Source organism: Entelurus aequoreus, linkage group LG10, assembly GCF_033978785.1.
Source record: "Entelurus aequoreus isolate RoL-2023_Sb linkage group LG10, RoL_Eaeq_v1.1, whole genome shotgun sequence".
NCBI lineage: Eukaryota > Metazoa > Chordata > Actinopteri > Syngnathiformes > Syngnathidae > Entelurus > Entelurus aequoreus.
In genome coordinates, this window is record NC_084740.1 from 43,883,358 (window position 1) to 43,905,930 (window position 22,573).

The 22,573-nt window shown below is 41.7% G+C and overlaps 2 protein-coding genes across 2 annotated transcripts in view; one reads left to right on the forward strand and one right to left on the reverse strand.

Moving 5' to 3' along the window:
• Nucleotides 1–676: 676 nt before the first annotated feature.
• bckdha (branched chain keto acid dehydrogenase E1 subunit alpha) lies at nucleotides 677–16,217 on the forward strand. The gene is made up of 8 exons (XM_062060925.1): nucleotides 677–989; nucleotides 2,502–2,678; nucleotides 2,738–2,824; nucleotides 2,886–2,994; nucleotides 3,061–3,222; nucleotides 5,370–5,576; nucleotides 5,651–5,792; nucleotides 15,189–16,217. The coding sequence occupies exons 1-8, from the start codon at nucleotides 870–872 to the stop codon at nucleotides 15,529–15,531; spliced, it is 1,347 nt and encodes a 448-aa protein (XP_061916909.1). The 5' UTR covers nucleotides 677–869; the 3' UTR covers nucleotides 15,532–16,217.
• Nucleotides 16,218–22,458: 6,241 nt separating this feature from the next.
• The window catches only part of b3gnt2l (UDP-GlcNAc:betaGal beta-1,3-N-acetylglucosaminyltransferase 2, like), a 10,773-nt gene continuing 10,658 nt past the window's right edge, over nucleotides 22,459–22,573 (reverse strand). Inside the window, 1 exon segment of the mRNA XM_062060926.1 lies at nucleotides 22,459–22,573. This exon segment is cut by the window's right edge and continues 31 nt beyond it. Coding sequence (XP_061916910.1) covers nucleotides 22,546–22,573 — 28 coding nt within the window. The 3' untranslated portion in view covers nucleotides 22,459–22,545.

The following is a 22,573-nucleotide window of genomic DNA, read 5'->3' on the forward strand; positions in this document are numbered from 1 at the left end:
CCACGGAAGTAAATGGGGGGGGGGGGGTGTTTGTAGGGGGAAGAAATTTGGCGTGACACAGCACAACACAACACAACACAAGAAGAACAAAAAAATAAAAAAGATTGCAACGCCGGCTGCAAACGTGCAACGCGACAAACTAAAAAAGGGAATACTAAAGACCAGGGGAAAAAAATAATAATGGTCAACACTTTCTTAATGGAAATGACAATAATATTATAATAATGATAAATAATATTATCACGCATTAATATCTCTTAGCCTCTAATGCGTGGCCAAGAGATATTAATGCGTGGCACGCATTGAATGTCTCTGCTGCATTGGATCAGTCTCCTTTCTGCCTTGCATCGTCTATATTAGATATATAACAACGGGTGGGTGGCGGGCGGTTGTGGTTTTGATAAAATGTTAGTTCGGGTGGATGGCGGGTGGATGACGACTTTAGTGATGCGGTTGCGGATGAAATAATTGCCTATCCGCGCATCTCTACAGTACACAGATCCAGTTACAATAAAAGAAAGGAAAATAAAATAAAAATTCTCAAAAAATAAATAAATAACAGTACACAGATCCAGTTACAGAACATAAGCAGATCCAGTTACAATAAAAGAAAGGAAAAAGGGAAAGAGAAAAAAAGCCACAAAAAAAAAGTGATGTATGCTCGATCCATTTGTTTTATTTTGAAGGTTCACGTCGCTTCCGTTACCGTGCACGTCTCTGTGCTACGTTGAGTTATTTGACTTGTCCCAAATTCGCCTTGAAACGTGATAAATATCTTGTCCCCGGTCGGGTTTCAAATATTTGTCATCGCCGGCGTGCAACGTCTGCGACGAGCCAGCGGGCGAACGACGAGCGCAAGGACGGTTGCAATGGCGACTGTTGGCAGTAGTTTTGTGAACAAAATGTATAAGTTGTGTTTCCACGCCGCGCGGCGGACGACAGGACGTACAGGATGGAGGCTGCTTCAACACAGAACATTTAGAGTCAATGTAAGTCCAGTCAAATGTCTTTTTTAGGCTTTGTAGCGTCGCTTTGCTCGCACCGTCGAAGGTCGAGTTAGCATGAAGAAGAATGTTGTGATGTGGACAAACCGGAAGTACGATATATGCCAGCGAACAATGGGATTAAACTAGCGAAATATGTGTATAAACCCTGTAGTTTGAAGAATAAAGCAATCGGGTGCATGATTAAGATTTAAACGTGTAAAAATAAGGGTAACTTTATTAGAGCCTTGGTGCATTCTCACAAATAACGCGTTGCCTTTACTGACATTTCAAGTCTCGCGATGCTTCGTGACCTCGTTAGTTTAGCGACGACCTCGCATTAATAAGTAGATTTTATGCAGCACAGCAGCAAAACAAACACAATAGTCGGCTTGGGCGGTTTTGGGAGCGAGCCTAGAATGCTCGCTTGTGATTGGTCGAGTAAAGTGGGCGCGTCCCAAAACTTAACCTGACAACTAAAACCAGAGGTGGGTAGTAACGCGCTACATTTACTCCGTTACATCTACTTGAGTAACTTTTGGGATAAATCGTACTTCTAAGAGTAGTTTTAATGCAACATACTTTTACTTTTACTTGAGTATATTTATAGAGACGAAACGCTACTTTTACTCCGCTCCATTTATCTACATTCAGCTCGCTACTCGCTACTGATTTTTATCCATCTGTTAATGCACGCTTTGTTTGTTTTGGTTTGGCAGACAGACCTTCAAAGTAGGATTTATGCATGACTGCGTTTCACCAATCAAATGCAGTCACTGGTGACGTTTGACTCCGTTTCACCAATCAAATGCAGTCACTGGTGACGTTTGACTCGGTTTCACCAATCAAACAGAGCCAGGCGGTCACGTGATTAACTGCACATAACATAACATTAGCATGATGACATAGTAAAAGTAAACATACCTCTAAGATAGTGTTAAATATCAAAATAGAAGATTTTTAGGTTGAAACATACTATATTTGTAAAAAAAAAGATAGCATAAAATGTAAGCATGCTAACATAACATTAGCATGATGACATAGTAAAAGTAAACATACCTCTAAGATAGTGTTAAATATCAAAATAGAAGATTTTTAGGTTGAAACATACAATATTTGTAAAAAAAAAAGATAGCATAATATGTAAGCATGCTAACATAACATTAGCATGATGACATAGTAAAAGTAAACATACCTCTAAGATCGTGTTAAATATCACAATTCAAGATTTTTAGGTTGATTTGTAAAAAAGATAGCATAAAATGTGAGCATACTAACATAGCATTAGCATGATGACATAGTAAAAGTAAACAAACCTCTAAGATAGTGCTAAATATTTGTTTGAAACATACAAAATGAAAAAAAAAAGCTAGCATAAAACATTTGCATACTAATGGTAGCATGCTAGCACATGACCAGTTAATACAAAAAGTTGTCCAATGTTCCGACATCATTATAATGGCTACATTATAACGGCGTCCATCTTGCAAAGGGTAACGCCACAGTTCCTTCCCGCAGGCGGCGTGCAGGCAGCAGCCCTTCGACTCCACGCTGGAGAAGCCTCAGTTTCCCGGGGCCTCGGCCGAGTACGTGGACCATCTGGAGTTCATTGAGCCCAACGTCATCTCGGGCATCCCCGTGTACCGCGTGATGGACCGCCAGGGCAACATCATCGACCCCTCGCAGGACCCTCAGGTAGAGCCCCGCCTCTCGTAAAAATCGGAATTCCCGCAAAAATGTTTCTTCCCTTTCAGCTCTCCAAAGAAACGGTTCTCAACTTCTACCAGAAGATGACGCTGCTGAACACCATGGACCGCATCCTGTACGAGTCCCAGAGACAGGTAACTTCCTGCTGTGAGCCGGCGCTTGGCGAGGTGCTCAGTCATTGGTTGTCCGTGGCAGGGGAGGATTTCCTTCTACATGACCAACTACGGCGAAGAGGGCACGCACATCGGCAGCGCCGCCGCCCTGGACCCCAGCGACATGGTCTTCGGTCAATACAGAGAAGCCGGTCAGTCGGGAAACGTCCGCAGCGTTTTGAAAAATGGGTTCTCACGCCTTATGCCCCGCCCCCCAGGTGTGCTGATGTATCGCGGCTTCCCCCTGGACTCCTTCATGGCTCAGTGCTACGCCAACGCAGACGACCTGGGCAAAGGGCGCCAGATGCCCGTCCACTACGGCTCGCGGGACCTCAACTTTGTCACCATTTCGTCTCCGCTGGCCACGCAGATCCCACAAGGTGACAAACTCATTGAAAAGTAGATCATTGATGAGCCTTTTGTCTGATTTTGGGTATTCCTGCACAGTGTTGGGGACTCTCAGGAGGGCAGTTGTCTGTTATTTGCCTTTTGCATTGTTTTTTTAATTTTAAATATTAAAAATAAATAAATACAAATCATTATATATATATATATATATATATATATATATATATATATATATAATTAAATGGTTACTTGTTTGAGGGAGAGGAAAAAATACATGTGTAATTGCATTTATGGGCTGTATATAGACGTAGACTTCCTTTTTATCGTCATTCAAATTTGAACTTTACAGTACAGATAAGAACGAAATCTTGTTGCATATGTCAAAAATCCTATTAACCAATGCTTAAAAAAATCAAAAAAATCCCGCAAGGTGACAAACTCATTAAAAAGTAATTGAAAGATAGATAATTGATGAGCCTTTTGTCTGATTTTGGGTATTCCTGCACTGTGTTGGGGACACTGCAGTTGTCTGTGGCTTCATGTCAATATTTGCCCCTACTTATTTGACTGATGCATTGTTGTTTTTATTTTAAATTATAAAAAAATAATAATTATAATAAATAAATAAAAATAAAAAATATATATATATATATATATATATATATATATATATATATATATATATATATATATATATATATATTACAACCAAAAAAAACAAAAACATATATATTTATAATTACCGGTAAATGTTTGTGGGTTACTTGTTTGAGGGAGAAAAAAAGAACATTTGACATGTTTCATTGTAGTTATGGGCTGTATATGTAAAAAATCCTATTAACAAATGCTTAAAACAAATAAAAAATTTCCCACAAGGTGACAAACTCATTGAAAAGTAATTGAAAGGTAGATCATTGATGAGCCTTTTGTCTGAATTTGGGTATTCCTACACTGTGTTGGACACTGCAGTTGTCTGTGGCTTCATGTCAATATTTGCCCCTACTTATTTGACTGATGCATTGTTTTTTTATTTTAAATTATCCATCCATCCATCCATTTTCTACCGCTTATCCCTTTTGGGGTCGCGGGGGGTGCTGGAACCTATCTCAGCTACAATCGGGCGGAAGGCAGGGTACACCCTGGACAAGTCGCCACCTCATCGCAGGGCCAACACAGATAGACAACATTCACACTCACATTCACACACTAAGGCCAATTTTAGTGTTGCCAATCAACCTATCCCCAGGTGCATGTCTTTGGAGGTGGGAGGAAGCCGGAGTACCCGGAGGGAACCCACGCAGTCACGGGGAGAACATGCAAACTCCACACAGAAAGATCCCGAGCCCGGGATTGAACCCAAGACTACTCAGGACCTTCGTATTGTGAGGCAGACGCACTAACCCCTCTGCCACCGTTCTTTTTTAAATTATAAAAAATAAAAATATTTATATATTTAAAATAATTAAATGTTTGTGGGTTACTTGTTTAAGGGGGAAAAAAAGAACATTTGACATGTTTAATTGTATTTATGGGCTGTATATGTCAAAAATCCTATTACCAATGCTTAAAAAAAATTACAAAAAATCCCGCAAAGTGACAAACTCATTAAAAAGTAATTGAAAGGTAGCTAATTGATGAGCCTTTTGTCTGATTTTGGGTATTTCTGCACCGTGTTGGGGACACTCAAGAGTGCAGTTGTCTGTGGCTTCTTGTCAATATTTGCCTCGACTTATTTGACTGATGCAATCTTTTTTTATTTTAAAATAAATTTGAAAAAAATATATATATATATATACATATATATATTTTTTTTAATATAAATATTTATATATTAAAAAAATATATATATATTTTTTTTTAAATTTTATTTAATTGTATTTATTTTTTTATGACTGATGCATGTTTTAAATTTTTTTTTAAATACATTTAAAAAAAAATTTTTTAAATTTAATGTCATTTTTATATATAATTTTTCTGGGTTACTTGTTTGGGAAGAAAAAAAAAATGTTGTCATGTTTATTTGTATTTATGGGCTGTAGATGTCAAAAATCGTATTAACAAATGAAACCAAAAAAAGATGCCGCAATGTGAGTTTGTGCATTTAAGAAATAAATTTAAAAAGTGGGCGGGGCTTGTGCCGCACAGAGCGAATGACCCTGTGTGATTTCCTGTCCTGCAGCGGTGGGAGCGGCGTACGCCTTCAAGAGAGAGAGCATCAACAGAGCGGTGATTTGCTATTTCGGCGAGGGAGCCGCCAGCGAGGGCGACGCCCACGCCGGCTTCAACTTCTCGGCCACGCTGGAGTGCCCCATCATATTTTTCTGCCGCAACAATGGCTACGCCATCTCCACCCCCACCAACGAGCAGTACCGAGGAGACGGCATCGGTAAGAAGCCTCCACGCCGCCTCCTTGTCGTCTTTCCTCTCACGTCTGCGTTCTGTCCCGGTACCACCGGACAGCCGCTCGCGGGCCGGGGTACGGCATGCTGTCCATTCGCGTGGACGGCAACGACGTCTTCGCCGTCTACAACGCCACCAAGGAAGCTCGCCGCAGAGCCGTGGCGGAGAACCAGCCCTTCCTCATCGAGGCCATGACGTACAGGTGAGTTCTCAGCACACATCCACCTGTATCGCCTTTTCAGGGCTGATATCACTTGTAGTCAAAGTTATGTAAACATGACTAGTAAACGTCTGGTTTTTAACATGATTTGTTTTTATATCATCTAAAATATTTATATACATAATACATGTCGGTGTTTATCTGTAAATAACAATATATCAATAATACATGTCGGTGTTTATCTGTAAATAACAATATATCAATAATACATGTCTGTGTTTATCTGTAAATAACAATATATCAATAATACATGTCGGTGTTTATCTGTAAATAACAATATATCAATAATGTGAGTGGGAAGGTGAGAGGGCAGAGAACACCAAGTCGAGCAGCTAGAAGCAGAAGTTGAGCAGGTAAAACCCTAAGTTGACCAGGTAGAACTGGAGCTTAACCAGGCAGAACTGGAATTTGAGCAGGTAGAACCCAGTTGAGCAGGTAGAAGGTAGAACCCTAAGTAAGGCAGGTAGAACCCCAAGTTGAGCAGGGAGAACTGTCAGTTGAGCAGGGAGAACCCTAAGTGGACCAGGTAGAACACCAAGTCGAGCAGCTAGAAGCAGAAGTGGAGCAGGTAAAACCCTAAGTTGAGCAGGTAGAACCCCAAGTGGAGCAGGTAGAAACCTAAGTGAAGCAGGTAGAACCCTAAGTTGAGCAGGGAGAACCGTCAGTTGAGCAGGTAGAACCCTAAGTGGACCAGGTAGAACACCAAGTTGAGCAGGTAGAACACCAAGTGGAGCAGGTAGAAGTTTAGCAGGTAGAAGTGTAAGTGGAGCAGGTAGAAGTTTAGCAGGTAGAAGTGTAAGTGGAGCAGGTAGAAGTTTAGCAGGTAGAAGTGTAAGTGGAGCAGGTAGAAGTGGAGCAGGTAGAAGCGTAAGTGGAGCAGGTAGAAGCGTAAGTGGAGCAGGTAGAAGCTTAAGTGGAGCATGTAGAAGTTGAGCAGGTAGAACCCTAAGTGGAGCAGGTAGAAGTTGAGCAGGTAGAACCCTAAGTGGAGCAGGTAGAAGTTGAGCAGGTTGAACCCTAAGTGGAGCAGGTAGAAGTTGAGCAGGTAGAACCCTAAGTGGAGCAGGTAGAAGCTGAGCAGGTAGAACCCTAAGTGGAGCAGGTAGAAGTTTAGCAGGTAGAACCCTAAGTGGAGCAGGTAGAAGTTTAGCAGGTAGAAGTGTAAGTGTAGCAGGTAGAAGTTGAGCAGGTACAACCCTAAGTGGAGCAGGTAGAAGTTGAGCAGGTTGAACCCTAAGTAGAGCAGGTACAAGTTTAGCAGGTAGAACCCTAAGTGGATCAGGTAGAAGTTTAGCAGGTAGAAGTGTAAGTGGAGCAGGTAGAAGTGGAGCAGGTAGAAGCGTAAGTGGAGCAGGTAGAAGCGTAAGTGGAGCAGGTAGAAGCTTAAGTGGAGCATGTAGAAGTGGAGCAGCTAGAAGCGTAAGTGGAGCAGGTAGAAGTGGAGCAGGTAGAAGCGTAAGTGGAGCAGGTAGAAGCTTAAGTGGAGCATGTAGAAGTGGAGCAGGTAGAAGTTGAGCAGGTTGAACCCTAAGTAGAGCAGGTACACGTTTAGCAGGTAGAACCCTAAGTGGAGCAGGTAGAAGTTTAGCAGGTAGAAGTGTAAGTGGAGCAGGTAGAAGTGGAGCAGGTAGAAGCGTAAGTGGAGCAGGTAGAAGCGTAAGTGGAGCAGGTAGAAGCTTAAGTGGAGCATGTAGAAGTGGAGCAGGTAGAAGCGTAAGTGGAGCAGGTAGAAGTGGAGCAGGTAGAAGCGTAAGTGGAGCAGGTAGAAGCTTAAGTGGAGCATGTAGAAATGGAGCAGGTAGAAGCGTAAGTGGAGCAGGTAGAAGCTTAAGTGGAGCATGTAGAAGTGGAGCAGGTAGAAGTGGAGCAGGTAGAAGCATAAGTGGAGCAGGTAGAAGTGGAGCAGGTAGAAGCATAAGTAGAGCAGGTAGAAGTGGAGCAGGTAGAAGTGGAGCAGGTAGAAGCGTAAGTGGAGCAGGTAGAAGCTTAAGTGGAGCATGTAGAAGTGGAGCAGGTAGAAGCGTAAGTGGAGCAGGTAGAAGCTTAAGTGGAGCATGTAGAAGCGTAAGTGGAGCAGGTAGAAGCTTAAGTGGAGCATGTAGAAGTGGAGCAGGTAGAAGTGGAGCAGGTAGAAGCATAAGTGGAGCAGGTAGAAGTTTAGCAGGTAGAAGTGTAAGTGGAGCAGGTAGAAGTGGAGCAGGTAGAAGCGTAAGTGGAGCTGGTAGAAGTGGAGCAGGTAGAAGCGTAAGTGGAGCATGTAGAAGTGGAGCAGGTAGAAGTGGAGCAGGTAGAAGCATAAGTGGAGCAGGTAGAAGCATAAGTGGAGCAGGTAGAAGTGGAGCAGGTAGAAGTGGAGCAGGTAGAAGCGTAAGTGGAGCAGGTAGAAGCTTAAGTGGAGCATGTAGAAGTGGAGCAGGTAGAAGCTTAAGTGGAGCATGTAGAAGTGGAGCAGGTAGAAGCGTAAGTGAAGCAGGTAGAAGCTTAAGTGGAGCATGTAGAAGTGGAGCAGGTAGAAGCATAAGTGGAGCAGGTAGAAGTTTAGCAGGTAGAAGTTAAGTGGAGCAGGTAGAAGCGTAAGTGGAGCTGGTAGAAGTGGAGCAGGTAGAAGCGTAAGTGGAGCAGGTAGAAGTGGAGCATGTAGAAGTGGAGCAGGTAGAAGTGGAGCAGGTAGAAGCATAAGTGGAGCAGGTAGAAGTGGAGCAGGTAGAAGCATAAGTGGAGCAGGTAGAAGTGGAGCAGGTAGAAGCGTAAGTGGAGCATGTAGAAGTGGGGCATGTAGAAGTGGAGCAGGTAGAAGCTTAAGTGGAGCATGTAGAAGTGGAGCAGGTAGAAGTGGAGCAGGTAGAAGCATAAGTGGAGCAGGTAGAAGTGGAGCAGGTAGAAGCGTAAGTGGAGCAGGTAGAAGCTTAAGTGGAGCATGTAGAAGTGGAGCAGGTAGAAGCATAAGTGGAGCATGTAGAAGTGGAGCAGGTAGAAGCATAAGTGGAGCAGGTAGAAGTGGAGCAGGTAGAAGTGGAGCAGGTAGAAGCATAAGTGGAGCAGGTAGAAGTGGAGCAGGTAGAAGCGTAAGTGGAGCAGGTAGAAGCTTAAGTGGAGCATGTAGAAGTGGAGCAGGTAGAAGCGTAAGTGGAGCAGGTAGAAGCATAAGTGGAGCATGTAGAAGTGGAGCAGGTAGAAGCATAAGTGGAGCAGGTAGAAGTGGAGCAGGTAGAAGCATAAGTGGAGCAGGTAGAAGTGGAGCAGGTAGAAGTGGAGCAGGTAGAAGCGTAAGTGGAGCAGGTAGAAGCTTAAGTGGAGCATGTAGAAGTGGAGCAGGTAGAAGTGGAGCAGGTAGAAGCATAAGTGGAGCAGGTAGAAGTGGAGCAGGTAGAAGCATAAGTGGAGCAGGTAGAAGTGGAGCAGGTAGAAGCATAAGTGGAGCAGGTAGAAGTGGAGCAGGTAGAAGTGGAGCAGGTAGAAGCATAAGTGGAGCAGGTAGAAGCTTAAGTGGAGCATGTAGAAGTGGAGCAGGTAGAAGCATAAGTGGAGCAGGTAGAAGTGGAGCAGGTAGAAGCATAAGTAGAGCAGGTAGAAGTGGAGCAGGTAGAAGTGGAGCAGGTAGAAGCGTAAGTGGAGCAGGTAGAAGCTTAAGTGGAGCATGTAGAAGTGGAGCAGGTAGAAGCGTAAGTGGAGCAGGTAGAAGCGTAAGTGGAGCAGGTAGAAGCTTAAGTGGAGCATGTAGAAGTGGAGCAGGTAGAAGCATAAGTGGAGCAGGTAGAAGTGGAGCAGGTAGAAGCATAAGTGGAGCAGGTAGAAGTGGAGCAGGTAGAAGCATAAGTGGAGCAGGTAGAAGTGGAGCAGGTAGAAGCATAAGTGGAGCAGGTAGAAGTGGAGCAGGTAGAAGCGTAAGTGGAGCAGGTAGAAGCTTAAGTGGAGCATGTAGAAGTGGAGCAGGTAGAAGTGGAGCAGGTAGAAGCATAAGTGGAGCAGGTAGAAGTGGAGCAGGTAGAAGCGTAAGTGGAGCAGGTAGAAGCTTAAGTGGAGCATGTAGAAGTGGAGCAGGTAGAAGTGGAGCAGGTAGAAGCATAAGTGGAGCAGGTAGAAGTGGAGCAGGTAGAAGCGTAAGTGGAGCAGGTAGAAGCTTAAGTGGAGCATGTAGAAGTGGAGCAGGTAGAAGCATAAGTGGAGCATGTAGAAGTGGAGCAGGTAGAAGCATAAGTGGAGCAGGTAGAAGTGGAGCAGGTAGAAGCATAAGTGGAGCAGGTAGAAGTGGAGCAGGTAGAAGCGTAAGTGGAGCAGGTAGAAGCTTAAGTGGAGCATGTAGAAGTGGAGCAGGTAGAAGCTTAAGTGGAGCATGTAGAAGTGGAGCAGGTAGAAGTGGAGCAGGTAGAAGCGTAAGTGGAGCAGGTAGAAGCATAAGTGGAGCAGGTAGAAGCGTAAGTGGAGCAGGTAGAAGCATAAGTGGAGCAGGTAGAAGTGGAGCAGGTAGAAGCATAAGTGGAGCAGGTAGAAGTGGAGCAGGTAGAAGCGTAAGTGGAGCAGGTAGAAGCTTAAGTGGAGCATGTAGAAGTGGAGCAGGTAGAAGCGTAAGTGGAGCAGGTAGAAGCTTAAGTGGAGCATGTAGAAGTGGAGCAGGTAGAAGCATAAGTGGAGCAGGTAGAAGTGGAGCAGGTAGAAGCATAAGTGGAGCAGGTAGAAGCTTAAGTGGAGCATGTAGAAGTGGAGCAGGTAGAAGCTTAAGTGGAGCATGTAGAAGTGGAGCAGGTAGAAGTGGAGCAGGTAGAAGCATAAGTGGAGCAGGTAGAAGTGGAGCAGGTAGAAGTGGAGCAGGTAGAAGCATAAGTGGAGCAGGTAGAAGCTTAAGTGGAGCATGTAGAAGTGGAGCAGGTAGAAGCTTAAGTGGAGCATGTAGAAGTGGAGCAGGTAGAAGTGGAGCAGGTAGAAGCATAAGTGGAGCAGGTAGAAGTGGAGCAGGTAGAAGCATAAGTGGAGCAGGTAGAAGTGGAGCAGGTAGAAGCATAAGTGGAGCAGGTAGAAGTGGAGCAGGTAGAAGCGTAAGTGGAGCAGGTAGAAGCTTAAGTGGAGCATGTAGAAGTGGAGCAGGTAGAAGTGGAGCAGGTAGAAGCATAAGTGGAGCAGGTAGAAGTGGAGCAGGTAGAAGCGTAAGTGGAGCAGGTAGAAGCTTAAGTGGAGCATGTAGAAGTGGAGCAGGTAGAAGTGGAGCAGGTAGAAGCATAAGTGGAGCAGGTAGAAGTGGAGCAGGTAGAAGCGTAAGTGGAGCAGGTAGAAGCTTAAGTGGAGCATGTAGAAGTGGAGCAGGTAGAAGCATAAGTGGAGCATGTAGAAGTGGAGCAGGTAGAAGCATAAGTGGAGCAGGTAGAAGTGGAGCAGGTAGAAGCATAAGTGGAGCAGGTAGAAGTGGAGCAGGTAGAAGCGTAAGTGGAGCAGGTAGAAGCTTAAGTGGAGCATGTAGAAGTGGAGCAGGTAGAAGCTTAAGTGGAGCATGTAGAAGTGGAGCAGGTAGAAGTGGAGCAGGTAGAAGCGTAAGTGGAGCAGGTAGAAGCATAAGTGGAGCATGTAGAAGTGGAGCAGGTAGAAGCATAAGTGGAGCAGGTAGAAGTGGAGCAGGTAGAAGCATAAGTGGAGCAGGTAGAAGTGGAGCAGGTAGAAGTGGAGCAGGTAGAAGCGTAAGTGGAGCAGGTAGAAGCTTAAGTGGAGCATGTAGAAGTGGAGCAGGTAGAAGCGTAAGTGGAGCAGGTAGAAGCTTAAGTGGAGCATGTAGAAGTGGAGCAGGTAGAAGCATAAGTGGAGCAGGTAGAAGTGGAGCAGGTAGAAGCATAAGTGGAGCAGGTAGAAGCTTAAGTGGAGCATGTAGAAGTGGAGCAGGTAGAAGCTTAAGTGGAGCATGTAGAAGTGGAGCAGGTAGAAGTGGAGCAGGTAGAAGCATAAGTGGAGCAGGTAGAAGTGGAGCAGGTAGAAGTGGAGCAGGTAGAAGCATAAGTGGAGCAGGTAGAAGCTTAAGTGGAGCATGTAGAAGTGGAGCAGGTAGAAGCTTAAGTGGAGCATGTAGAAGTGGAGCAGGTAGAAGTGGAGCAGGTAGAAGCATAAGTGGAGCAGGTAGAAGTGGAGCAGGTAGAAGCATAAGTGGAGCAGGTAGAAGTGGAGCAGGTAGAAGCATAAGTGGAGCAGGTAGAAGTGGAGCAGGTAGAAGTGGAGCAGGTAGAAGTGGAGCAGGTAGAAGCATAAGTGGAGCAGGTAGAAGTGGAGCAGGTAGAAGTGGAGCAGGTAGAAGCATAAGTGGAGCAGGTAGAAGTGGAGCAGGTAGAAGTGGAGCAGGTAGAAGCATAAGTGGAGCAGGTAGAAGTGGAGCAGGTAGAAGCATAAGTGGAGCAGGTAGAAGCTTAAGTGGAGCATGTAGAAGTGGAGCAGGTAGAAGCTTAAGTGGAGCATGTAGAAGTGGAGCAGGTAGAAGTGGAGCAGGTAGAAGCATAAGTGGAGCAGGTAGAAGTGGAGCAGGTAGAAGTGGAGCAGGTAGAAGTGGAGCAGGTAGAAGCGTAAGTGGAGCAGGTAGAAGCTTAAGTGGAGCATGTAGAAGTGGAGCAGGTAGAAGCGTAAGTGGAGCAGGTAGAAGCTTAAGTGGAGCATGTAGAAGTGGAGCAGGTAGAAGCATAAGTGGAGCAGGTAGAAGTGGAGCAGGTAGAAGCATAAGTGGAGCAGGTAGAAGCTTAAGTGGAGCATGTAGAAGTGGAGCAGGTAGAAGCTTAAGTGGAGCATGTAGAAGTGGAGCAGGTAGAAGTGGAGCAGGTAGAAGCATAAGTGGAGCAGGTAGAAGTGGAGCAGGTAGAAGCATAAGTGGAGCAGGTAGAAGCTTAAAGGCCTACTGAAACCCACTACTACCGACCACGCAGTCTGATAGTTTATATATCAATGATGAAATCTTAACATTATAACACATGCCAATACGGCCGGGTTAACTTATAAAGTGACATTTTAAATTTGCCGCTAAACTTCCGGTTCGAAACGCCTCTGCGGATGACGTATGCGCGTGACGTAGCCCGGCGAACACGGGTATGCCTTCCACATTGAAGCCGATACGAAAAAGCTCTGTTTTCATTTCATAATTCCACAGTATTCTGGACATCTGTGTTCGTGAATCTGTTTCAATCATGTTCATTGCATTATGGAGAAGGAAGCCAAGCAAGCAAAGAAGAAAGTTGTCGGTGCGAAATGGACGTATTTTTCGAACGTAGTCAGCCACAACAGTACACAGCCGGCGCTTCTTTGTTTACATTCCCGAAAGATGCAGTCAAGATGGAAGAACTCGGATAACAGAGACTCTAACCAGGAGGACTTTTGATTTGGATACACAGACGCCTGTAGAGAACTGGGACAACACAGACTCTTACCAGGATTACTTTGATTTGGATGACAAAGACGCAGACGTGCTACTGTGAGCATGCAGCTTTGGCTTTTTTTTGCGTATGTACGTAACTTTTTTAAAATATATAAGCTTTATGAACCTTGGGTTAGGTGAACGGTCTTTTGGGCTGAGTGATTGTGTGTGTTGATCATGTGTTTGAATTGTATTGGCGTGTTCTATGGAGCTAGGAGCTAGCAGAGGAGCTAGGAGCTAGCATAACACGTACCGTACCGTACGTGCGCGTCACGTACGTAACTTTTTAAAAATATATAAGCTTTATGAACCTTGGGTTAGGTGAACGGTCTTTTGGGCTGAGTGATTGTGTGTGTTGATCAGGTGTTTGAATTGTATTGGCGTGTTCTATGGAGCTAGGAGCTAGCAGAGGAGCTAGGAGCTAGCATAACAAACACGCAGGTGTTATTATGCAGGATTAATTTGTGGCATATTAAATATAAGCCTGGTTGTGTTGTGGCTAATAGAGTATATATATGTCTTGTGTTTATTTACTGTTGTAGTCATTCCCAGCTGAATATCAGGTACCGTGAGTATGCAGCCTTGGCTGCTAAACATTCGATAACTTGACCGTATGTGCGCGTCACGTACGTAACTTTTTAAAAATATATAAGCTTTATGAACCTTGGGTTAGGTAAACTGTCTTTTGGGCTGAGTGATTGTGTGTGTTGATCAGGTGTTTGAATTGTATTGGCGTGTTCTATGGAGCTAGGAGCTAGCAGAGGAGCTAGGAGCTAGCATAACAAACACGCAGGTGTTTTTATGCAGGATTAATTTGTGGCATATTAAATATAAGCCTGGTTGTGTTGTGGCTAATAGAGTATATATATGTCTTGTGTTTATTTACTGTTGTAGTCATTCCCAGCTGAATATCAGGTCACCCCCGGCTCTCACAGCATCTTCCCTATCTGAATAGCTTCAACTCCCCACTAGTCCTTCACTTGCACTTTACTCATCCACAAATCTTTCATCCTCGCTCAAATTAATGGGGAAATTGTCGCTTTCTCGGTCCGAATCTCTCTCACTTCATGCGGCCATCATTGTAAACAATAGGGAACTTTGCGTATATGTTCAACTGACTACGTCACGCTACTTCCGGTAGGTGCAAGCCTTTTTTTTATCAGATACCAAAAGTTGCAATCTTTATCGTCGTTGTTCTATACTAAATCCTTTCAGCAAAAATATGGCAATATCGCGAAATGATCAAGTATGACACATAGAATAGATCTGCTATCCCCGTTTAAATAAAAAAAATTCATTTCAGTAGGCCTTTAAGTGGAGCATGTAGAAGTGGAGCAGGTAGAAGCTTAAGTGGAGCATGTAGAAGTGGAGCAGGTAGAAGTGGAGCAGGTAGAAGCATAAGTGGAGCAGGTAGAAGTGGAGCAGGTAGAAGCATAAGTGGAGCAGGTAGAAGTGGAGCAGGTAGAAGCATAAGTGGAGCAGGTAGAAGTGGAGCAGGTAGAAGTGGAGCAGGTAGAAGCATAAGTGGAGCAGGTAGAAGTGGAGCAGGTAGAAGTGGAGCAGGTAGAAGCATAAGTGGAGCAGGTAGAAGTGGAGCAGGTAGAAGTGGAGCAGGTAGAAGCATAAGTGGAGCAGGTAGAAGTGGAGCAGGTAGAAGCATAAGTGGAGCAGGTAGAAGCTTAAGTGGAGCATGTAGAAGTGGAGCAGGTAGAAGCTTAAGTGGAGCATGTAGAAGTGGAGCAGGTAGAAGTGGAGCAGGTAGAAGCATAAGTGGAGCAGGTAGAAGTGGAGCAGGTAGAAGTGGAGCAGGTAGAAGCATAAGTGGAGCAGGTAGAAGTGGAGCAGGTAGAAGTGGAGCAGGTAGAAGCATAAGTGGAGCAGGTAGAAGTGGAGCAGGTAGAAGTGGAGCAGGTAGAAGTGGAGCAGGTAGAAGCATAAGTGGAGCAGGTAGAAGTGGAGCAGGTAGAAGCTTAAGACGTGGCAATAAGAAGAAGTGGTCCCCGCAGGATCGGCCACCACAGCACGAGCGACGACAGTTCTGCGTACCGCTCGGTAGACGAGGTGAACTACTGGGACAAGCAGGACCATCCCATCTCCCGCCTGCGCCACTACATGAGCGCCCGGGGCTGGTGGAGCGAGGAGGACGAGAGGAGCTGGCGCAAGGACTCTCGCAAGAGGGTCATGGAGGTGTTTGAGCGCGCAGAGAAGCGGCTGAAGCCCAACCCGGAGCTGCTCTTCAGCGATGTGTACCAGGAGGACACGCCCGCTCTCAGCAAGCAGCGCCAGGCTCTCCTGCGCCACCTGCAGCAGTACAAGGAGCACTACCCCCTGGACCTCTACGAACACTGACTTAACACTTCCTGTCAGCTGACACGCACTTCCTGTCAGCTCACACTAACACAAACATACTATACTGACTTCACACTGTCAAAATTATGTAGATTTTCTGTAAAAAAAAAAAAATTCCAGCGTAGTCGCTGGAATTTTACTGTAAAAAATAAAAGATGTACCAGTTTTCCTGCACTGTAGAAAATAAAAAGATTTTACAGTAAAAACCTGTCAGAATTTTACTATAAAAAAGTGCTACCAGGTTTCCTGCACTGTAGAAAATAAGATTTTACAGTAAAAAAAAAAAACTGCCAGAATTTTACTGTAAAAAATAAAAGTTGTACCAGTTTTCCTGCACTGAAGAAAATGAGAATTTACAGTAAAAAAATAAAAAAAAACTGCCAGAAATTTACTGTAAAAAATATGTACCAGTTTTCCTGCACTGTAGAAAATAAAAAGATTTTACAGTAAAAACCTGTCAGAATTTTACTATAAAAAAGTGGTACCAGGTTTCCTGCACTGTAGAAAATAAGATTTTACAGTAAAAAAAAAACTGCCAGAATTTTACTGTAAAAATAAAAGTTGTACCAGTTTTCCTGCACTGTAGAAAATAAAAAGATTTTACAGTAAAAACCTGTCAGAATTTTACTATAAAAAAGTGCTACCAGGTTTCCTGCACTGTAGAAAAAAGGATTTTACAGTAAAAACTGCCAGAATTTTACTGTAAAAATAAAAGTTGTACCAGTTTTCCTGCACTGAAGAAAATGAGATTTTACAGTAAGAAAAAAACTGCCAGAATTTTACTGTAAAAATAAAAGTTGTACCAGTTTTCCTGCACTGAAGAAAATGAGAATTTACAGTAAAAAAAAAAAACCTGCCAGAATGTTACTGTAAAAATAAGAGGTACTGTAAAATAGAAGTCTAGATTTTACACCAAAAAAATGGCAGAATTTTTGGGGTTTTTACTCTGACCTACTGTGCAATTTTACTGTAAAACTTTGGCACCTGAGCTATCAGTTTGTTACCATCAAATCTAAAGGACCTTTTTTTTTTGTGCATCACTGTAAATTAAAATTTTACAGTAAAAAACCCAGCTGCCAGTTTGTTAAGCATAACATTTACAATGGTTTAAGTCCAAATTTAGTAAAAAAAAAAAAAAAAAAAGTAAATTTTTACTGTAAAATTCTGGCCACCAGGTTTTTTTTCCCAGTGCATTACCGTAAACTACAAAAATGGTACGACTGTCATTTTTACAGTAAAATTCCAGCGGATGAGCTGCCAGTTTTTAACGTGAAATTTCCTGTTTTTACAGTGCATTACTGTAAATGGAAAAAGGGTATCGCGATTTTCACGGTAAAAATCCAATCAACCATAAAATTTACAATGGTTTAAGTCCAAATTTTGTAAAAAAAAAAAAAATGTTGATTTTTACTGTAAAATTCTGGCTACCAGGTTTTTTTCCCAGTACATTACTGTAAACTACACAAATGGTACGACTGTCATTCGTACAGTAAAATTCCAGCGGATGAGCTGCCAGTTTTTAACGTGAAATTTCCTGTTTTTACAGTGCGTTACTGTAAATGGAAAAACGGTAGCGCCGTTTTTACGGTAAAAATCTGGCGACCAGTCTACCGTTTTTTTAATCACAAAATTTCCAGTCGTTTTTACAGTGCATTACTGTAAATGGAAAAACGGTATCGCCATTTTCACGGTAGAAATCCAATCAACCATAAAATTTACAATGTTTTAAGTCCAAATTTAGTAAAAAAAAAAGTTTTCTTTTTACTGTAAAATTCTGGCTACCAGGTTTTTTTCCCAGTGCATTACTGTAAACTACAAAAATGGTACGACTGTCATTTGTACAGTAAAATTCCAGCGGATGAGCTGCCAGTTTTTAACGTGAAATTTCCTGTTGTTTTTACAGTGCATTACTGTAAACGGAAAAAGGGTAGCGCCATTTTTACGGTAAAAACCTGTCAGAATTTTACTGTAAAAATAAGTTGTACCAGTTTTTTACAGTGTAAAAAAAAAAAACCTTCCAGAATTTTACTGTAAAAATAAGAGGTACAGTAAATTAGAAGTCTAGATTTTACACACAAAAAAATGGCAGAATTTTTTAGGTTTTTACTCTGACCTACTGTGCAATTTTACTGTAAAACTTTGGCACCTGAGCTATCAGTTTGTTACCCTCCATCCATCCATTTTCTACCGCTTGTCCCTTTTGGGGTCGCGGGGGTTCTAAAAAGGACCTTTTTTTTTTGTGCCTCACTGTAAATTTAAATTTTACAGTAAAATTCTGGTGACCCAGCTGCCATTTTGTTACCGTAAAATCTACAGTCGTTTTTGCAGTGCGTAAAATGGTAGCACTGTTATTTTCACGGTAAAAATCCGATCAACGCCGCTTTTTTTTACAGTAAAATTTACAATGGTTTAAGTCCAAATTTTGTAAAAAAAAATAAATATGTGGATTTTTACTGTAAAATTCTGGCTACCAGGTTTTTTTCCCAGTGCATTACCGTAAACTACAAAAATGGTGCGACTGTCATTTGTACAGTAAAATTCCAGCGGATGAGCTGCCAGTTTTTAACGTGAAATTTCCTGTTTTTACAGTGCGTTACTGTAAATGCCAAAACGGTAGCGCCGTTAACGGTAAAAATCTGGCGACCAGTCTACCGTTTTTTTTTTAACCGCAAAATTTCCTGTTGTTTTTACAGTGCGTTACTGTAAATGGAAAAACGGTAGCGCCATTTTCACGGTAAAAATCCAATCAACCATAAAATTTACAATGGTTTAAGTCCAAATTTAGTAAAAAAAAAAAAAAAGTTTCTTTTTACTGTAAAATTCTGGCTACCAGGTTTTTTTCCCAGTGCATTACTGTAAACTACAAAAATGGTACGACTGTCATTTGTACAGTAAAATTCCAGCGGATGAGCTGCCAGTTTTAACGTGAAATTTCCTGTTGTTTTTTACAGTGCGTTACTGTAAAAGGAAAAACGGTAGTGCCGTTTTTACGGTAAAAATCTGGCGACAAGTCTACCGTTTTTTTAATCGCAAAATTTCCAGTCGTTTTTACAGTGCATTACTGTAAATGGAAAAACGGTAGCGCCATTTTTACGGTAAAAACCTGTCAGAATTTTACTGTAAAAATAAGAGGTACTGTAAATTAGAAGTCTAGATTTTACACCAAAAAAATGGCAGAATTTTTGGGGGTTTTTACTCTGACCTACTGTGCAATTTTACTGTAAAACTTTGGCACCTGAGCTATCAGTTTGTTACCCTCCATCCATCCATTTTCTACCGCTTGTCCCTTTTGGGGTCGCGGGGGATCTAAAAGGACCTTTTTTTTTTTGTGCCTCACTGTAAATTTAAATTTTACAGTAAAATTCTGGCGACCCAGCTGCCAGTTTGTTACCGTAAAATCTACAGTCGTTTTTACAGTGCGTTACTGTAAATGGAAAATTTGGTAGCACTGTATTTTTTACAGTAAAAATCTGGTGTTTGAGTAGCCAATTTATTTTACAGAAAACTTCCAATGGGTTTTAGTCTGTCTGGCTAATTTTTACTGTAAAATTCTGCGACTAAGCCATTAGATTTTAGAGTAAGGACTTTTTTCAGTGCATTAAAAAATGGTACGGCTGTTATAGTTACTGTAAACCTTTGTGTTTCATTTTTTGCAGTGCGTTACTGTAAATAGAAAAACACTACCACTTATTTTTACGGTAAAATTCTGGAGACCAGTCACCTATTTTTTTCTGGCTGTTTTTACAGTGCATTACCGCAAATGGAAAAACTTTATCGCTGTTATTTTCACGGTATTAATCCGATCCACGCCGCTTTTTTTTAGCATAAAATTTACAATGGTTTAAGTCCAAATTTTGTAAAAAAAAAAAAAAAAAGTTGATTTTTACTGTAAAATTCTGGCTACCAGGTTTTTTTTTCCAGTGCATTACTGTAAACTACAAAAATGGTACGACTGTCATTTTTACAGTAAAATTCCAGCGGATGAGCTGCCAGTTTTTAACGTGAAATTTCCTGTTTTTACAGTGCGTTACTGTAAATGGAAAAACGGTAGCGCCGTTTTTACGGTAAAAATCTGGCGACCAGTCTACCGTTTTTTAAATCGCAAAATTTCCAGTGGTTTTTACAGTGCATTACTGCACATGGAAAAACGGTAGCGCCATTTTTACGGTAAAAACCTGTCAGAATTTTACTGTAAAAATAAGTTGTACCAGTTTTCCTGCACTGAAGAAAATGAGAATTTACAGTGTAAAAAAAAAAAAACCTGCCAGAATTTTACTGTAAAAATAAGAGGTACTGTAAAATAGAAGTCTAGATTTTACACCAAAAAAAATGGCAGAATTTTTTAGGTTTTTACTCTGACCTACTGTGCAATTTTACTGTAAAACTTTGGCACCTGAGCTATCAGTATGTTACCCTCCATCCATCTATTTTTTACCGCTTGTCCCTTTTGGGGTCGCGGGGGTTCTAAAAGGACCTCTTTTTTTGTGCCTCAATGTAAATTTAAATTTTACAGTAAAATTCTGGTGACCCAGCTGCCAGTTTGTTACCGTAAAATCTACAGTCGTTTTTACAGTGCGTTACTGTAAATGGAAAATTTGGTAGCACTGTATTTTTTACAGTAAAAATCTGGTGTTTGAGTAGCCAATTTATTTTACAGAAAACTTCCAATGGGTTTTAGTCTGTCTGGCTAATTTTTACTGTAAAATTCTGCGACTAAGCCATTAGATTTTAGAGTAAGGACTTTTCTCAGTGCATTAAAAAATGGTACGGCTGTTATAGTTACTGTAAACCTTTGTGTTTCATTTTTTGCAGTGCGTTACTGTAAATAGAAAAACACTACCACTTATTTTTACGGTAAAATTCTGGAGACCAGTCACCTATTTTTTTCCCGCTGTTTTTACAGTGCCTTACCGCAAATGTAAAAACTTTATCGCTGTTATTTTCACGGTAAAAATCCGATCAACGCCGCTTTTTTTTTTACCATAAAATTTACAATGGTTTAAGTCCAAATTTTGTAAAAAAAAATATGTTGATTTTTACTGTAAAATTCTGGCTACCGGGTTTTTTCCCCAGTGCATTACTGTAAACTACAAAAATGGTACGACTGTCATTTTTACAGTAAAATTCCAGCGGATGAGCTGCCAGTTTTTACCGAAAATTTCCAGTCATTTTTACAGTGCGTTACTGTAAATGGAAAAACGGTAGCGCCGTTTTTAACGGTAAAAATCTGGCGACCAGTCTACTGTTTTTTTATTACCGCAAAATTTCCAGTGGTTTTTATAGTGCATTACTATAAATGGAAAAACGCTTCAGTCCAAATTAGTGCAAATGGAAAAATTATACCGCTGAAATTTTTACTGTAAAACTGTTGCCAGTTTTTTTACCGTAAAATCTAAGGATTTTTTTTCTCCGATGCGTTACTGTAAATTAAAAAAAATCCGTGCCACTGTTTTTACAGTAAAAATCCGGCGGATGAGCCGCCAGTTTTTTTTCCCCGTCATTTTTACAGTGCGTTACTGTAAATGGAAAAACTTTATCGCTGTTATTTTCACGGTAAAAATCCGATCAACAACGCTTTTTTTTAGCATAAAATTTACAATGGTTTAAGTCCAAATTTTGTAAAAAAAAATATATGTTGATTTTTACTGTAAAATTCTGGCTACCAGGTTTTTTCCCCAGTGCATTACTGTAAACTACAAAAATGGTACGACTGTCATTTGTACAGTAAAATTCCAGCGGATGAGCTGCCAGTTTTTAACGTGAAATTTCCTGTTTTTACAGTGCGTTACTGTAAATGGAAAAACGGTAGCGCCGTTTTTACGGTAAAAATCTGGCGACCAGTCTAACGTTTTTTTAATCGCAAAATTTCCAGTCGTTTTTACAGTGCATTACTGTAAATGGAAAAACGGTAGCGCCATTTTCACGGGAAAAATCCAATCAACCATCAAATGTACAATGTTTTAAGTCCAAATTTAGTAAAAAAAAAATGTTTCTTTTTACTGTAAAATTCTGGCTACCAGGTTTTTTCCCAGTGCATTACCGTAAACTACAAAAATGGTACGACTGTCATTTGTACAGTAAAATTCCAGCGGATGAGCTGCCAGTTTTTACCGTAAAACTTCCAGTCATTTTTACAGTGCGTTACTGTAAATGGAAAAACGGTAGCGCCGTTTTTAACGGTAAAAATCTGGCGACCAGTCTACCGTTTTTTTTTTTAACCGCAAAATTTCCAGTGGTTTTTACAGTGCGTTACTGCAAATGGAAAATGCTTCAGTGCAAATGGAAAAATTGTACCGCTGAAATTTTTACTGTAAAACTGTTGCCAGTTTTTTTTACCGTAAAATCTAAGGATTTTTTTTCTCTGATGCGTTACTGTAAATTAAAAAAATCAGTGCCACTGTTTTTACAGTAAAAATCCGGCGGATGAGCTGCCAGTTTTTTCCCCGTCATTTTTACAGTGCGTTACTGTAAATGGAAAAACGGTAGCGCCGTTTTTAACGGTAAAAATCTGGCGACCAGTCTACCGTTTTTTTTTTAACCGCAAAATTTCCAGTGGTTTTTACAGTGCATTACTGTAAATGGAAAAACGCTTCAGTCCAATTAGTGCAAATGGAAAAATTATACCGCTGAAATTTTTACTGTAAAACTGTTGCAGTTTTTTTTACCGTAAAATCTAAGGATTTTTTTTCTCCGATGCGTTACTGTAAATTAAAAAAATCAGTGCCACTGTTTTTACAGTAAAAATCCGGCGAATGAGCTGCCAGTGTTTTCCCCGTCATTTTTACAGTGCGTTACTGTAAATGAAAAACGGTACCACGGTTATTTTTACGGTCAAAAAGGTTTTTTTTTGCAGTGCACATGTGGGTCTTTTTGGCTGGACTGGTGGATCCTTTCACGCGGTTTTGTGGACAATAAAAAGCATGCGGGTGAATCTTGCCAAGGTCTTGCTGTTTTATTTGAAATAACGGAAGGATGTTTCGGAACGGTGAAGCGACCCGGCGCAGGCGGCGAGGATCAGCAGGTCAGCAGCGGACTCTGGATG

What these genes read in the sequence shown, in the direction of transcription:
- bckdha (XM_062060925.1), top strand. Translation starts at nt 870, where the DNA reads ATGGCGACTGTTGGCAGTAGTTTTGTGAACAAAATGTATAAGTTGTGT. An exon ending in GTACCGAGGAGACGGCATCG is followed by an intron (nt 5,577 to 5,650) that starts GTAAGAAGCCTC and finishes ACCACCGGACAG; the next exon opens with CCGCTCGCGGGCCGGGGTAC. An exon ending in ATCGAGGCCATGACGTACAG is followed by an intron (nt 5,793 to 15,188) that starts GTGAGTTCTCAG and finishes TGGTCCCCGCAG; the next exon opens with GATCGGCCACCACAGCACGA.